At 45.2% G+C, this 15,996-nt stretch overlaps 1 protein-coding gene across 1 annotated transcript in view; it reads left to right on the forward strand.

Moving 5' to 3' along the window:
• The window catches only part of TMEM184C (transmembrane protein 184C), a 165,889-nt gene that overhangs the window by 136,301 nt on the left and 13,592 nt on the right, over positions 1-15,996 (forward strand). Inside the window, exons 2-7 of the mRNA XM_040418523.1 lie at positions 5,867-5,997; positions 6,086-6,122; positions 7,094-7,299; positions 9,414-9,488; positions 10,930-11,023; positions 15,587-15,699. Of these exons, the coding sequence (XP_040274457.1) occupies positions 5,867-5,997; positions 6,086-6,122; positions 7,094-7,299; positions 9,414-9,488; positions 10,930-11,023; positions 15,587-15,699 (656 nt within the window). The remainder of the gene's footprint in view (positions 1-5,866; positions 5,998-6,085; positions 6,123-7,093; positions 7,300-9,413; positions 9,489-10,929; positions 11,024-15,586; positions 15,700-15,996) is intronic.

Consider the following 15,996-nt stretch of genomic DNA (forward strand, 5'->3'; position numbering starts at 1 on the left):
GACGAGGGAGGGGAGGGAGGGAGGGGGGCGAGAGAGAAGAGAGTGACGAGGGAGGGAGGGAGGGAGGGGGGGGGCGAGAGAGAAGAGAGTGACGAGGGAGGGGGGGGGAGGCGAGTGAGGGGAGGCGAGGAAGGGGAGAGAGAAGAGAGTGACGAGGGAGGGAGGGAGGGGGGGCGAGAGAGAAGAGAGTGACGAGGGAGGGAGGGAGGGGGGCGAGAGAGAAGAGAGTGACGAGGGAGGGAGGGAGGGAGGGGGGGAGAGAGAAGAGAGTGACGAGGGAGGGGGGCGAGAGAGAAGAGAGTGACGAGGGAGGGGGGCGAGAGAGAAGAGAGTGACGAGGGAGGGAGGGAGGGAGGGGGGCGAGAGAGAAGAGAGTGACGAGGGAGGGAGGGAGGGGGGCGAGAGAGAGAGAGTGACGAGGGAGGGGGGCGAGAGAGAAGAGAGTGACGAGGGAGGGGGGCGAGAGAGAAGAGAGTGACGAGGGAGGGGGGCGAGAGAGAAGAGAGTGACGAGGGAGGGGGGGCGAGAGAGAAGAGAGTGACGAGGGAGGGGGGCGAGAGAGAAGAGAGTGACGAGGGAGGGGGGCGAGAGAGAAGAGAGTGACGAGGGAGGGGGGCGAGAGAGAAGAGAGTGACGAGGGAGGGGGGCGAGAGAGAAGAGAGTGACGAGGGAGGGGGGCGAGAGAGAAGAGAGTGACGAGGGAGGGGGGCGAGAGAGAAGAGAGTGACGAGGGAGGGGGGCGAGAGAGAAGAGAGTGACGAGGGAGGGGGGCGAGAGAGAAGAGAGTGACGAGGGAGGGGGGCGAGAGAGAAGAGAGTGACGAGGGAGGGGGGCGAGAGAGAAGAGAGTGACGAGGGAGGGGGGCGAGAGAGAAGAGAGTGACGAGGGAGGGGGGCGAGAGAGAAGAGAGTGACGAGGGGAGGGGGGCGAGAGAGAAGAGAGTGACGAGGGAGGGGGGCGAGAGAGAAGAGAGTGACGAGGGAGGGGGGCGAGAGAGAAGAGAGTGACGAGGGAGGGGGGCGAGAGAGAAGAGAGTGACGAGGGAGGGGGGCGAGAGAGAAGAGAGTGACGAGGGAGGGGGGCGAGAGAGAAGAGAGTGACGAGGGAGGGGGGCGAGAGAGAAGAGAGTGACGAGGGAGGGGGGCGAGAGAGAAGAGAGTGACGAGGGAGGGGGGCGAGAGAGAAGAGAGTGACGAGGGAGGGGGGCGAGAGAGAAGAGAGTGACGAGGGAGGGGGGCGAGAGAGAAGAGAGTGACGAGGGAGGGGGGCGAGAGAGAAGAGAGTGACGAGGGAGGGGGGCGAGAGAGAAGAGAGTGACGAGGGAGGGGGGCGAGAGAGAAGAGAGTGACGAGGGAGGGGGGCGAGAGAGAAGAGAGTGACGAGGGAGGGGGGCGAGAGAGAAGAGAGTGACGAGGGAGGGGGGCGAGAGAGAAGAGAGTGACGAGGGAGGGGGGCGAGAGAGAAGAGAGTGACGAGGGAGGGGGGCGAGAGAGAAGAGAGTGACGAGGGAGGGGGGCGAGAGAGAAGAGAGTGACGAGGGAGGGGGGCGAGAGAGAAGAGAGTGACGAGGGAGGGGGGCGAGAGAGAAGAGAGTGACGAGGGAGGGGGGCGAGAGAGAAGAGAGTGACGAGGGAGGGGGGCGAGAGAGAAGAGAGTGACGAGGGAGGGGGGCGAGAGAGAAGAGAGTGAGGAGGGAGGGGGGCGAGAGAGAAGAGAGTGACGAGGGAGGGGGGCGAGAGAGAAGAGAGTGACGAGGGAGGGGGGCGAGAGAGAAGAGAGTGACGAGGGAGGGGGGCGAGAGAGAAGAGAGTGACGAGGGAGGGGGGCGAGAGAGAAGAGAGTGACGAGGGAGGGGGGCGAGAGAGAAGAGAGTGACGAGGGAGGGGGGCGAGAGAGAAGAGAGTGACGAGGGAGGGGGGCGAGAGAGAAGAGAGTGACGAGGGAGGGGGGCGAGAGAGAAGAGAGTGACGAGGGAGGGGGGCGAGAGAGAAGAGAGTGACGAGGGAGGGGGGCGAGAGAGAAGAGAGTGACGAGGGAGGGGGGCGAGAGAGAAGAGAGTGACGAGGGAGGGGGGCGAGAGAGAAGAGAGTGACGAGGGAGGGGGGCGAGAGAGAAGAGAGTGACGAGGGAGGGGGGCGAGAGAGAAGAGAGTGACGAGGGAGTCCCCAGAGCCAGACTGCAGCCAGAGACCAGATCATCTTATTGTCCTGGTGGTAAGTAGACAATGCAATATGTTTATTATGTAATTGTTTAGTTATTAATACTACATTGGAAACTAATTTACCTCACATTAAGGCTCCATTCACACATCCGCAACCTGTTTTGCGGATACACGTAGCCGCGGATCCGCAAAACACGGAAAGTGGCAATGTGCGTTCTGCATTTTGTGGACCGCACATTTAGTGCCGGCACTAATAGAATATGCCTGTTCTTGTCCAGACAAGTATAGGACATGTTCTATTTTTTTGCGAAACGGAAGTGCGGATCCGCAATTTCGTGTCCGGGCAGCACTTCGTGCTTCCCCATAGGAATAAATGGGTTTGCAATTCCGTTCCGCAAAATGCAGAACGAAATTGCGGACGTGTGAATGGAGCCTAAAAGGACACTATAGTCCCAGAACCAGTACAGTTTAATGTAGTGGTACTGGTGTCTATAGCCTGTTCCTGCAGAGAAGACCCTGTGCAGTACTGGTGGTAAAGGAGCACTATAGTGACAGGAAAACAAACTCATTTTCCTGGCACTATATAGTTGTTAGGTGTGGGGCACCCTCGTGTCCCCCTCCCACTGGGCTGAAGGGGTTAAAACCCCTTCAGCCACTTACCTTTCTCCAGCGCCGGCACTGGGAACTCTTCTCCCCGATCCTCCTCTCAGCTGCGCATGCGCACGCATTCAAAACTATGTTCCGCGTCTTCCCACTGTAATTTTCACATTGAGAATCGCGGAAGCACCTCTAGCGGCTGTCAGGGAGGCAGCTACAAGAAGCTGGATTAACCCTAAGGGAAACATAGCAGTTCTTTTAATTTAAATGCTGAGAAAGGGGTGGAACATATGTGATGTCATGATATGGGCAGATCATCTGATAGGGGGGGCGGCAATTTTTATCTTGCCTAGGGCGGCAAAAATCCTTGCAACGGCCCTGAACACACATGGCAGCACCATTGCACTCAACTGTCTCTGCATCCTAAAAATGCAGAGATAGGTAAGAGCAAGACATGCCACAGCCCTCCCAGCTAGGCAGGACAGTCACCCAACTCGGAGACTGTCCTGCCAGTTCTGGGGCGGTACAAGTACAGATAATGTTGTTGATATAATTTGCAGTCCTATGTAAAACCACAGATAACACAGTGATAAATCTCTAAGTACAGATAATATAGTAAATGTCCCCTGCAGTCCTATGTAACAGCACAGATAACACAGTGATGGCTCTCTGATTACCGAAAATGTAGTAGTGTTACCTGCAGTCCTATGTAAAACCACAGATAACACTAGTGCTGACAATGTGGTAGTGAGATACTGGTTTTTTTTTTTTTTTTTTTGTTTTTTTTTTTTTGATGCTCACCCGTCTATTGTCATCGTGCTCTAAGTCTGACTAAGTCGACCAGCCAGTGGGAAATTATGTATGGATAGATGTGGTTGATAGACTATAAAAAAAAAATATATATATAATAAATAGCAAAAAGTGTGGACGATCCACCAGGATGTGTAAGGTGGGAGTATAAATAAAAATGCAAAGCTCGATCACTGGCGGTGGTAAGATATTCAGGATTGACCCTCCTAGGGCAAAGCCACTGTTTCTCCGTTATTTATAGGAGTTAGGCCTCATGCACACGTTGTGTGCATCCGCGGCCGTTGTTCCGTTTTCAGTTTTTTTTCGCGGACCCACTGACTTTCAATGGGTCCGTGGAAAAATCGGAAAATGCACAGTTTTGCAGCCGCATCCGTGATCCGTGTTTCCTGTCCGTCAAAAAAATACCTGTCCTATTTTTTTGACAGACAACGGTTCACGGACCCATTCAAGTCAATGGGTCCGTGAAAAAACACGGATGCACACAAGATTGCCATCCGCGTCCGTCATCCTTGTCCGTAGGCTACTTTCACACAGACTGATCCGCTGGCCACCAATGTGTTAAATACAAGGAAGGGAGGGAGGGGGGGCCGGCCGTACTGGCCACCAATGTGTTAAATACAAGGAAGGGAGGGAGGGGGGGCCGGCCGTACTGGCCACCAATGTGTTAAATACAAGGGAGGGGGGCCGGCTGCACTGGCCACCAATGTGTTAAATACAAGGGAGGGGGGCCGGCTGCACTGGCCACCAATGACTTAAATACAGGTCTAAAAAGCTTTTATGCAGACGGATCAGCGGATCCGTCTGTGTGAAAGTAGCCTACGGACAAGGATGACAGACGCGGATGGCAATCTTGTGTGTATCCGTGTTTTTTCACGGACCCATTGACTTGAATGGGTCCGTGAACCGTTGTCAGTCAAAAAAATAGGACAGGTCATATTTTTTTGACGGACAGGAAACACGGATGCGGCTGCAAAACGGTGCATTTTCCGATTTTTCCACGGACCCATTGAAAGTCAATGGATCTGCGGAAAAAAACGGAACAACGGTCGCGGATGCACACAACGGTCGTGTGTATGAGGCCTTTTTTTTTCATGTCCGTGGATCCTCCAAAAATCAAGGAAGACCCACGGACGAAAAAACGATCACGGAACAACGGAAATCCGTTTTGCGGACCGGAAAAAAAAGCGGTCGTGTGCATGAGGCCTTAAAATGTGAAAATCTCAGTTCATCAGTGGTGCAGTTGCCCTTAGGTAGCCCCTTGATTGGTTCTCAGCCAATATAGCCTGTGGATATTAAGATCATAAGTGGATGTTTAAAAATGTAAGCTGATCAGCAGTATAGTTATTGATTGGCTGTACAGACAGGGATAGATGGTTGCAATAGTGTACTTTCTATATATCCACAGTAAGGTCTCAGCTGTTACCACCTGTAGGAATCCAGTTTTACATTAAAGGGAGTCTGTCACCACATTTGAGCATATTAGACTGATCAAATAGCGTTATATGTGCCACCCAGAACTTAAAAACGGTACCTTTGTTGTATCTAATGGAGTTTTCTTTCAGCCAAAAATGAACTTTTAGGCCCCCTGCACACGATCAGGATTGCGTGCGGATTTTGCGCGCGGATTTGCGTGCGGAAAATCCGCACCGTAGGTCATGTCCATTGTATTCTATGAGAATTTGAAATTCTCAATGCACACGATGCAGATTTTTTCCGCGCGGATTTTGACCTGCGGTGCGGATTTTAAAATCCGCGACATGTCAATTAATTTTTTTTTTCCTGACCGGATTTTCTTCATTCACTTAGTGAAATCCGCACCAAATCCGCACCCAAATCCGTATGCAAATCCGCACCAATTAATGCGGATTGACCGCACAGATTTGCCTGCGAACACCTGCGGATATCAGTGCGGATTCTCCGCACATGAATCCTGAACGTGTGCATGTACCCTTAAGATTCTGTAAATGTGCCCTCTCAAGTGCCCAGGGCGGCGTCTCAATCGTCCGAGCCCCAGGCAGCACCTCCTCAACGGCTCATAACCCCGCCCTCCGTGTGCCTCTGCCCGCCCGTTTACTCTCCTCCTCTCTCCTTTTCCACTGCGGCTGCGCGGTCAAATTCGTAGATAGAGATTCAGGTTACCTGCTTGCTGTCAGTGAATGGGACCATTCTTGCCTACATGTAGAGAATGAATATATCGCCATTAGATTGGAACGCCCCTTGCATCAGGACCTCATAAAGAGTACGGAGCTTGTTTTTGCATTTGTATGACTAATGAAGCCTGTATTTGCTCTCTTGCAGGTTGGCGTGCACGACAAAGCCTGGTTTATTGCTGGCATATTTGTGCTCATGACTATACCAATCTCCCTATGGGGAATTCTGCAGCACTTGGTTCACTACACGCAGCCTGAACTGCAAAAGCCCATCATACGGTACGATAGTTATTTCATTTCAGAGATCATGCACCCCGCTGTTGTGGTATTTTTTTCTGAACAGTCTTTCTTTTCTTTTCTTGAACAGTATCCTGTGGATGGTGCCCATTTACAGTGTAGACAGTGTAAGTGTTGTTTGATGCTTTGCTTATATTGTAGGCTGTACACATTCCAGGCATTGCTAATGGTTTACTTATAAAGATATCTGACTGCATAGCTAGTCTATTCTCTCCTCGTGATATTCATATTAAAGTGGTTGTTCGAATAATTAAAAAAATCAAGCAATCCCTGTAAATGACGTAAACAAAATTTATTTACTTTTTTTTTTTATTAATTTCTTTATGCACTTATATAGCGCTACTATATTCGGCAGCGCTTTTCAGACATTAGCATCACACTGTCCCCACTGGGGCTAGCAATCAGGATGTCTTTGGAGTGTGGGATGTACCCAGAGGAAACCCCCGCAAACACGGGGAGAACATACAAACTCCATGCAGAGGTTGTCTTTGGTCAGATTAGAGCCCCGGACCCCAGCGCTGCAAGGCAATTGTGCTAACCACTGAGCCGCCATGCTGCCCAACAAATGAGTGGATACTCACCTGTTTTCTTCCCTGTTTCTGCAAGCACTGCACGAAGTTCCTTCCGCTGCTGACATCATCTTGGCTGCACTGCTGCAGCCAATCCCTGACCTCAGCCATGCACAGGACATCTCTGCTGAGGCTAGTGATTGGCTGCAGCGGGGACTTGTGTGCACAGAATGTCACTGCTGCAGCCAGAAAAACAAAGAGCAGCGTTGAGGACCAGAGTGCATTTCAGATGCAGCAGAGGAGGAAACTGTTGAGTATATACATTTATTTGTTATTTTAGGCAATTGTATTTAAGTATTTTCATTTTCTTAATTCCCAGGGAACCCCTTTAATATGAATTTCGTTTACTACTTAATATCTCAAATGATCCCTTATGTGTAGCTATAATTTGCTTCCCATATGCACCATTATTTGCTGATGGGGCGAGGGTTATTTCATGACTATTTTGCATCTTGTATTTCTGTAAAATGCCTTCTCCTCTGTTTTATATCACTCTGTCTGTACTACAGTGGATTGCCTTGAAGTATCCTGACATTGCCATATATGTGGACACCTGCAGAGAGTGCTACGAAGCCTATGTTATCTACAACTTCATGATTTTCCTCTTGAACTATTTAACAAATCGCTGTCCAAATCTGGCACTGGTGCTTGAAGCAAAAGATCAGCAGAGACACCTACCTCCTCTGTGTTGTTTTCCTCCTTGGCCTATGGGAGAGTAAGTAATCGCCCTGTTTTATAAATGGAAGTGATACATATTCCAGGTTTTTGGAAATGAGGAAAAGCTCTGTATTCTGCTTTTGGAGCAGCTTTCTTACATACCATGAACAGTAAGGCTTCTTGTCGCAGAAAAGTTACACGTTTTTTTGTAACGATAATTAATGGTGTAGCACTGCGCCTATGACACAACATGCAAGTTGGATTTTTTTGCGCCTGTCGCAGTGCCACTCCATTGACCTGTCATTACAAAAAATGTACACGTATTGCAGCATAGTTGAACCGTTTTTGTCACGTAACACATGTCGCCATGTAGCCTAAATGAACATGCGGTAGCACAGAAGAGGTTTCATCCAGGAACAGCACTAGTAACCATTGATGCTCCATCATGCCCCATGTGGTCCTAGCGGCCCAGCGTTGTAGATGTTTATACGGCCCACCATTGGGCACCGGGGGCCTTTTGCTGTGTGGCTAGGGTAAGTTATAGTGTGACATACATCTAGATTAGGGCCTAGTGCAAAATATTTTTACAAATTGTCCAACCCCTTTAAAGGCCCATTTACACAGGCAGATAATCTGCCAGTAACACGCTCCATTTGACATTGTAGCAAGTCGTTTAGCGCTAATTTATTTTCATTTTAATGCTGCATTTGTTATAAGAGGTTCATATGAACGATCATTTGTTGTCAGCAGTTTACCCCATTTACATGAAGAGATGTGCTCCCGACTAATGAGAATTTTTATGTCTGTATAAAAATGACAAACAAACAAGCATTTTATCATTAGCCGTTTGATCTATTGACACGTTTATGTAAATTATAATTCTGATAAAATGGGCCTGAACACCCTATGCAAGATTCAGGGACATGCAGAAAATACTGACAAACAGTGTGGAATTTTGGGTTTTTCACTTTTTGGCTTAAAGAATTGCCATCCAGCTTTAGGGTACTTTCACACTAGTGTTAGAATCCGGCAGGCAGTTTTCATACGGTAGATCAAAAGATAAACCCGCTCCTCCTATATCCCGGCACATGCGCAGACCGGAAAACCGGATGCGGCAATTTCCGAAACATTTGGTACTGGATCTGGCACTAATACATCTCTATAGAATTTAATCCTGGCAAGTGCGGTATTGATCCGGGATTTTGGCCAGAAAAAATACCTCAGCATGCTGCAGTATTTTGTCCGGTCAAATACCGTACATTGACTGAACTGAAGACATCCTGATGTATAGTGAACGGATTGCTTTCCATTCAGAATGCATTAGGACAGAACTGATGCGTTTTTTTCCGGTATTGAGACCCTTTACCGGATTTCAATGCCGGAAAAGAATAACGCTAATGTGAAAGTACCTTAACAGGACAAATCTTTCAAACTTGTAGGGGTACTTTTACACTAGCGTTATTCTTTTCTGGTATTAAAATCCGGTAAAGGGTCTCAATACCGGGAAAAAAAAGCACCAGTTTTTCCCTAATGCATTCTGAATGGAAAGCAATCCGTTCAGTATGCATCAGGATGTCTTCTGTTCTCTCCCTTGTATGGTACTTGATCCGGCATTAATTTCCATAGAGATGTATTAATGCCGGATCCGGTACCAAGTGTTTTGGAAATTGCCACGTCGCCGGATACGGTTTTCCGGTCTGCGCATGCGCCGAGGTATAGGAGGAGCTAGTTTCTCTTTTGATCTTTGAATACCGGATCTGTTATTCCGGATGAGACGGATCCGGAAAAAACAGCTATCCGTTTATATACGGTTTGCCGGATCCGGCAGGCAGTTCTGTTGCCGAAACTGCCTGTCGGATTCAAACAACACTAGTGTGAAAGTACCCTTATGCAGTAATACACCCCTTTCCTCTAGGTGATTTATACTCTTCTGGACTTTGTGATAGTCATGTGGGAACAACAGCTATAATTAAGACTCATCAGAAGAGAATTTGTCATAAATAAGGAATTATATCTGTTTTTCATTTATTAGAAAAGTGTAATTTAAATAATAAATTTTCAATATTTACCTATAGGAGCAGAACCATTTCTGGATGAAATATTAGCCCAGTAATGGGATGTATACAGGTGGCGGGGATGAAGCTTTTATAATGTATGTGAATTGTCTTGCAGTGTGCTGTTGTTTCGATGTAAATTGGGCGTGCTCCAGTATACAGTAGTTCGACCAGTTACCACTATAATTGCTTTGTAAGTATATAATGCAGTCTCGGCACTTTAGTAGTGTGTTTTGTGTTGTCTTAAGATCTTTGTATTTTGCTGTGCTAAAAGGTTGCACTACCTACGCTGTATTTTTAAAAAGTGATACAGATATTCGTATGTAGACACTATGGGGGAGTGTGTTCCTGTGGAAAGTCTGAAAGCAGGCTTCTGAAGCTTCTCAAAATCTGAAAACCCATCAATGTGGAAAAATACGACTGAGCCCATATTTCTTGCTAAAAGTTCAAATATCATAGAGAGTCCTATCACCTGCGGACAAAATATTGTTTCCTTAGTACTTACCCTCCATTGCGCCACCAATGCCGCCGTCTCCTCTGCGCTCAGACTGGCATCGGCAGCGTGATGGATTGGTAAGTACTGAAGGAATGATCTTTCCTCCACAGGTGATAAGACTCTAGTATTTAAAAAAATAAAAATACCAGGGCCAGGAGAAACCTCTGGCAGCAATCTTTCTCCTTTGAGAACAAAGGATCAGCATATTGAAATCCATTCATCATTCCCATCAGACAGGTAGAGATAGAACACCCCCAGACACATCTTCTAATGACCAAAGTGTCTTCTCTCATTTGTACTCATTGCTGGCTTCGGCTTAAAACGCTGCAAATAAAGCTGTGAAGATTCAGTCTAGAAGTTTTCTCCCTGTATAGCACAAAGCAAGATCACTTTTTAACATATTAGGATTTACCATTTAAACTTCCAGGTCTAAAAAATGCATGGACAGCCTTTAGGGCATGTTCACACCGCAGACTTTTCCATGTAGATTTTGGCATGCATTCCGTGCTAAGAATTGCATGTGTTCCACCCGTCATTATTTCTCAATGGAAATCTGTTATATAGCTCATTTAAAGTCCACATTGTAGTTAAAAAGAAAAGACATGTCAGTTCTTGCTGCAGCAGGTGGCTACACGCAGTTTAGCCACATTGAACGGGGCTAAATCCATATGGGGATCTCTGCGGCAGAAATTCGAGGATCAGCCTGGGATTTCTGACGCAGACGCCGAAGCAGAAAAATCCACCTTTGTCAAGTACATATTAAAATATATATATTAAAAATGAGTTCCACAAAGAGGAAATGGCAGAGCTTACAAGGGGCATATATACTAAGATCAGAAAGAAGTTTTTTACACGGTCCCACTATATACCAAACTATTATTGAGGCAAAATGCAATAGAGCCTTCATGTTCTGAAGTGATAGGCATGTGAAGAATAAAGAGAGGTCTAAACATGTATATTGCCCAAGAACCACAGGAATGGCATGCACCCCAACATGCCTCCTTCAGGGGGTGGATTTAGCAGTGCATGTACATTATGTTTTTAGTCTGCCCATATCGGGGTGAGGTATGAATCTGAGGAATAACTACAATGTGGGGAAACATTGATAACCAGCTGCTTACACTTGTGTTGTCTTTAGGATTTGTCAGTTGACTGGCATCTATGGTGAAGGAGATTTTAATCTAAAAAATGCATGGACATACTTGGTGATAATTAACAATGCCTCGCAATTGGTGAGTGGCTCACAGAAAGATGTATGCAGATGTGTATATATACAATATAATGTGGAGTATATTGTGTGACTGCCTTTAAAGGACATTTCTGTCTATGTGCACATTAAAATGTGAGAAGGACTGGTTACCACCACTTGCAGAGCTGCCTGCACACTGCACTGCTCTACAATAGATGTAATGATGTGATCCTGCCTATGATATGCCATCATGGCTGAGCAGCCTGAAAGGAAAACTCACCAATGTGTAGTGGGGCCACCTCCCCTCACCTCCCTAGGTAGCCAGTCCTGCTCACATTCTTGGACAGGTTGCTGGCAGTCATTTTAAATCCTTCCCGGAGAAGCCCTTTTAATAATGTAAAGGTTTTAAAGGGAATCAATAGACCGATAAGATAACATGTGTAAACCTTAATCAGGCACAGTGTCTGCAAATATATTTAAAGGGAAGCTGTCACCTGGTCTGGAGCCATTAAACTACCAAGCTGCACTTTAGGGTCCCAAACCTGCCTATATCAAAGCTTGTCCATCCACACAAAGTACGGTAAGTGAAGATGTACTTTACTAGCAGATGAGTCTGGGATTCCCCTCCAGTGACATTGGATGCATGTGTATTGCTCCTATGAAGCCAAGGACTGTGCACCTCACTTCCCTGTACATGTGTTCACTGCACATGTCCTGCACATTGAAGCAAGGTGTACCTTCTTCTGCTTCACCAGTGCAATGCACATGCACCTGATGCCATGGAGATGAATCCTGAGCACATCTGGCAAGTTAGATCTTCATTTACCATACGTTGCAAGCACAGATAGGTCTGATATGGGCAGATTTGGGACCCTAAATCCCAGCGTCTTGACATGTTGTTGGTTTAGTGGGCCCAAACCAGGTGAGAGTCTTCCTTTAACCTGTTTGCTACCAGCGATGTACAAGTACGGTGCTGGTGCGATCTTTAAACATGGCGCCCACTGCACACGTTTAAAACAGCAGAGGTCCACAGCTTATGTCTGTGATCGGCAATAATGTCGATTACGGACATTACAGCCTTTAGATGCTGTGATCAAGTGTGATAACGGCATCTAGAGGGGCAAAAATACTGCATTCCTGTGCTGTGATTGGGTAATTAATTCTAATAGGCTGGGTCTCTGAAGAGACCCAGCCTATTAGAGCTGTAATTCCTATGTTGGCCAGCAGGTGGCAGGCCAATGTAGGAAATCAGCAATCTACATATTGCTATACTCCTTTTTGGAGTAGGATAATATTCTATAAAAAACAAAGTAGTGGACATTGTGGCCTCCTAAAGGGGCTACAATTTGTATTTTTTTAAAGTCAATAAAAAAAATAAAATATTTAATTCCCCACCCTTTCCTTAGAATAAAAACGTACATATATAGTAGAGTTAACACACATACTTTATGAGATGTGTGATCTAAACTAAATGCGTTAAGCAAACACCTTCAATTGCTCTTCAATAGCTTTTGTTTCGAGATAACGTGATGAGTTAAGAAATTTGAGTAGAGTTTGTGTTAACCCTGCTACATCTGTAAATACATAAATAATAATAAATCTAAACATCATGGGTGTCACAGTATCTGAAAATGCCTGTACTATTAAAATATAAAAATATTTTTCCAATACTGTGAATGGCGCAACAGAAAAACGTATCAAAATGGCCTATTCGCCATTTCTTCATTCCTTCACTAACCCCAAAAAATTGAATAAAATTTGATAAAGACACACACTGCAAAATGGTATCAATATAAACTACAGATCATCCTGCAACAATTGAGCCCACACACAGCTCAGTAGATATAACTATACAAGTTATGGGGGTCAGAATATGGTGATGTAAAAAAAAAAATCTTAAGTTTTAATTTTATTTTTTCTGTATTTAAACATCTAAAACCTATACATATGTGGTATCGTTGTAATCATACTGACCCAGAGAATGAAGGGTCAGTTTTGCAGCAAAGGGTATGCTGTAGGGACAAAACCCGTAAAACTGTGGAGGATTTTGTTTCCTGCCTCCAACTAAATATTATGCCATATTAAATGCTGGCATTAGAAAGTACAAATTTTCCCGCAAATAGCAAGCCCTCATATGGAGTTATGGCTTCAGGAAGATAGCGAAAATAAATGAAAAACGCAAAAATGAAAAACCTCTGTTATCCTAAGGGTTAAGTATATTTGCAGACACTGCTTCTGCAGACATAGCTTATCTTATCAGGCTATATCAGCACAAGGTTTTTTGTGTGATTAAAGCCAGTATTACACAACTAGCGTTCGTATGAATGCTTGTTAGCGATCATCTTGCAGTGTAATACTGCTCGATGAACAAGCATCAATCATCGGGCAATCCAAATCTCTAGACATGTTAAAAAATGATCGTTTGCAGGAGTCGATTGTGGTGTCTAATCACTATCTACCGCCCACAAACCACTGTACATCATCGGGGGAGTGATGGCATAACGATCCCTCCTCCCCATGCTGTGGAGGAGATTGATGCATGTAATAGCAGCAGTCTCCTCCACTAGTCACCAGGCGATTACCGGGAGGGAACGCTTCCTTCCCGACAATCGTCTGCCACGTCGGCTGTGTAATACAGGCTTTACTTGTAAACCTCTGCAATCTGCAATCTGTCTGCAGATTGGTCTGCAATCTGGCTGGTGCCAAAGAGGACCTGTCGCCACAAAATGCAGTGCAATCTGCAGGCAGATTTTAGAGCAGGTTATAGAGCAGGAGGAGCTGAGCAGTTTGATATATAGTATTATGGGAAAAACGCTCTGTAAGCAGAATATATAATTACACAACTCTGGCTTCTGCTCTAATTTCTCAATGACTTTTTAACATATAGCAATATTTTAGTTGTAACACGAAATCGGTAACAATAACACCATGTAAACTTGTAATTAATGCATATATCCTTTATTTATCCATCCAGGATGACATAAAATTTGGCCCTGTGATGGTGGATGGATAAATAAAGGAAATATGCATTTTTTTAAAGTTTGCAAGGAGTGCTGTGGTTATTATTGCTGATTAGTTATGGATTACAGCCTACCACAGAGCACCAATTTAAAGAGAATCTATCACAATGAAATGCAGTGCAGTCTACAGGCAGCATGAGCTTAGCAGATTGATATATCGTTTTCTGGGAATAAATTCAGTAAATTTGTAATTTCATTATTCATATGGAAGATGTTATCAGCTATTGAAAACACTCCATGTGTGTGTCACTGATAACACCTTTCCTGTGTACAGCTATCAGTGACTGACAGCTATCTATGCATACACACTTACACAGAGAATGCTATTAATCACTGATAACCACTCCCCTGTATACTGCTACCAGTGACTGACAGCTATCTATGTATACACACACAGAGAATGCTATTTATCACTGATAACAACTCCCCTGTATACAGCTACCAGTGACTGACAGCTATCTATGTATACACACACAGAGAATGCTATTAATCACTGATGATAACTCCCCTGTGTACAGGTATCAGTGACTGACGGCTATATATGTATACACATTTACACAGAGAATGCTATTAATCACTGATAACACCTCCCCTGTGTACAGGTATCAGTGACTGACGGCTATATATGTATACACATTTACACAGAGAATGCTATCAATCACTGATAACACCTCCCCATCTATGCCTATCAGTGACTGACAGCTATCTATGTATACACACTTACACAGGGATTGTATGTATAATTGATAGGTGTTATCAATTTAAATCTGTTATTTCTGACCTCAGTTGTACACAGGGGTGGTGTACCCCTGTGTACAACTGAAGTCAGAAATAACAGAGATTTAAATGTATCAATTACAAGTTTTATTGAATTTCTTCCCATAAAATGATATATCAATCACTATTTTACTGTAAGACATAGCCAGGCCCAAATAGTATATGATGGCTGCTGTGACTGGAATTCTCATCATTTCATTTTACAGTTCATAGTAGATACTACTAATGTGCAGACATATTGAGCTATAAATATGTATTGCTCACCATCTTTATCATACATTTTGGTTTTTCAATTTGTTTGTAAAAAATGTTGGTGTCTTTGCTCTATAGATGAGTTGTACAGAAAAAATCAGGTTGACAACCTTGAGAAGACCTGACCGCCGCTTTAGGTTTTGGGTGGAACTGTTCTGTAAAGGAGAATTCTGTCAGTTGTTCTAAAAGACCATTTAGTATGCGCTTGCTTATCCTTTCAGTATACTTGGGGTCAGAGTAGAATTAGAGATGAGTGAATCAATTTTATACAAATAGCAGCACATGAACAGTTGCTGCACTGGAAGCGAAGCAGAGCCTCTGTGCTTGCGCCGCTACACGGTGCAGGCGTGAGATGTCTGGCCCTATCAAGCAAGCAGCAGTGGGGAGATGCTTCAGCAGCGGGGACATCTCCTCACAGGTGAAGAACTCTTGTTGATGAGACAAATCAATTTGCTTATCTCTAAGTATAATCCAAAATTCAACCCTGTGTACTGAATTCTACTTTGTTTTCCTAAACTGAATATTTGTCTGTATGGCACTTTTTTTTTCTTTTGCAGTTTGCTATGTACTGTCTTGTCCTGTTCTACAAAGTGCTGAAGGAAGAGCTGAATCCTATTAAACCAGTTGGCAAATTCCTGTGTGTCAAGATGGTCGTCTTTGTTTCTTTCTGGTATGGGTGGCTTTGGTTATTGAAACCTCCGTACAGTAGCTTCATTGTTTTACAAAGTAAGATGAGGTAAGGTAGGGATTTGTATCCTATTAATCCAAGATTACGAAGGTCATATATGAAGAACGGCGAGTAGTACACCAGTTTAAATCAGGGGCAGAGCGTGTGTATTGTAGTTCCCATCACATTGCCCCACTGTTAATGAATACGAGTGTAATGACATAGAATTAATAAATCGGCAGTACAAAGCATCCAGAAGGTCGTGTCCCCTTCTGCAGCACATAAGAAGAACCATTCGAA

This window comes from Bufo bufo, chromosome 2 (assembly GCF_905171765.1).
Source record: "Bufo bufo chromosome 2, aBufBuf1.1, whole genome shotgun sequence".
Lineage (NCBI taxonomy): Eukaryota > Metazoa > Chordata > Amphibia > Anura > Bufonidae > Bufo > Bufo bufo.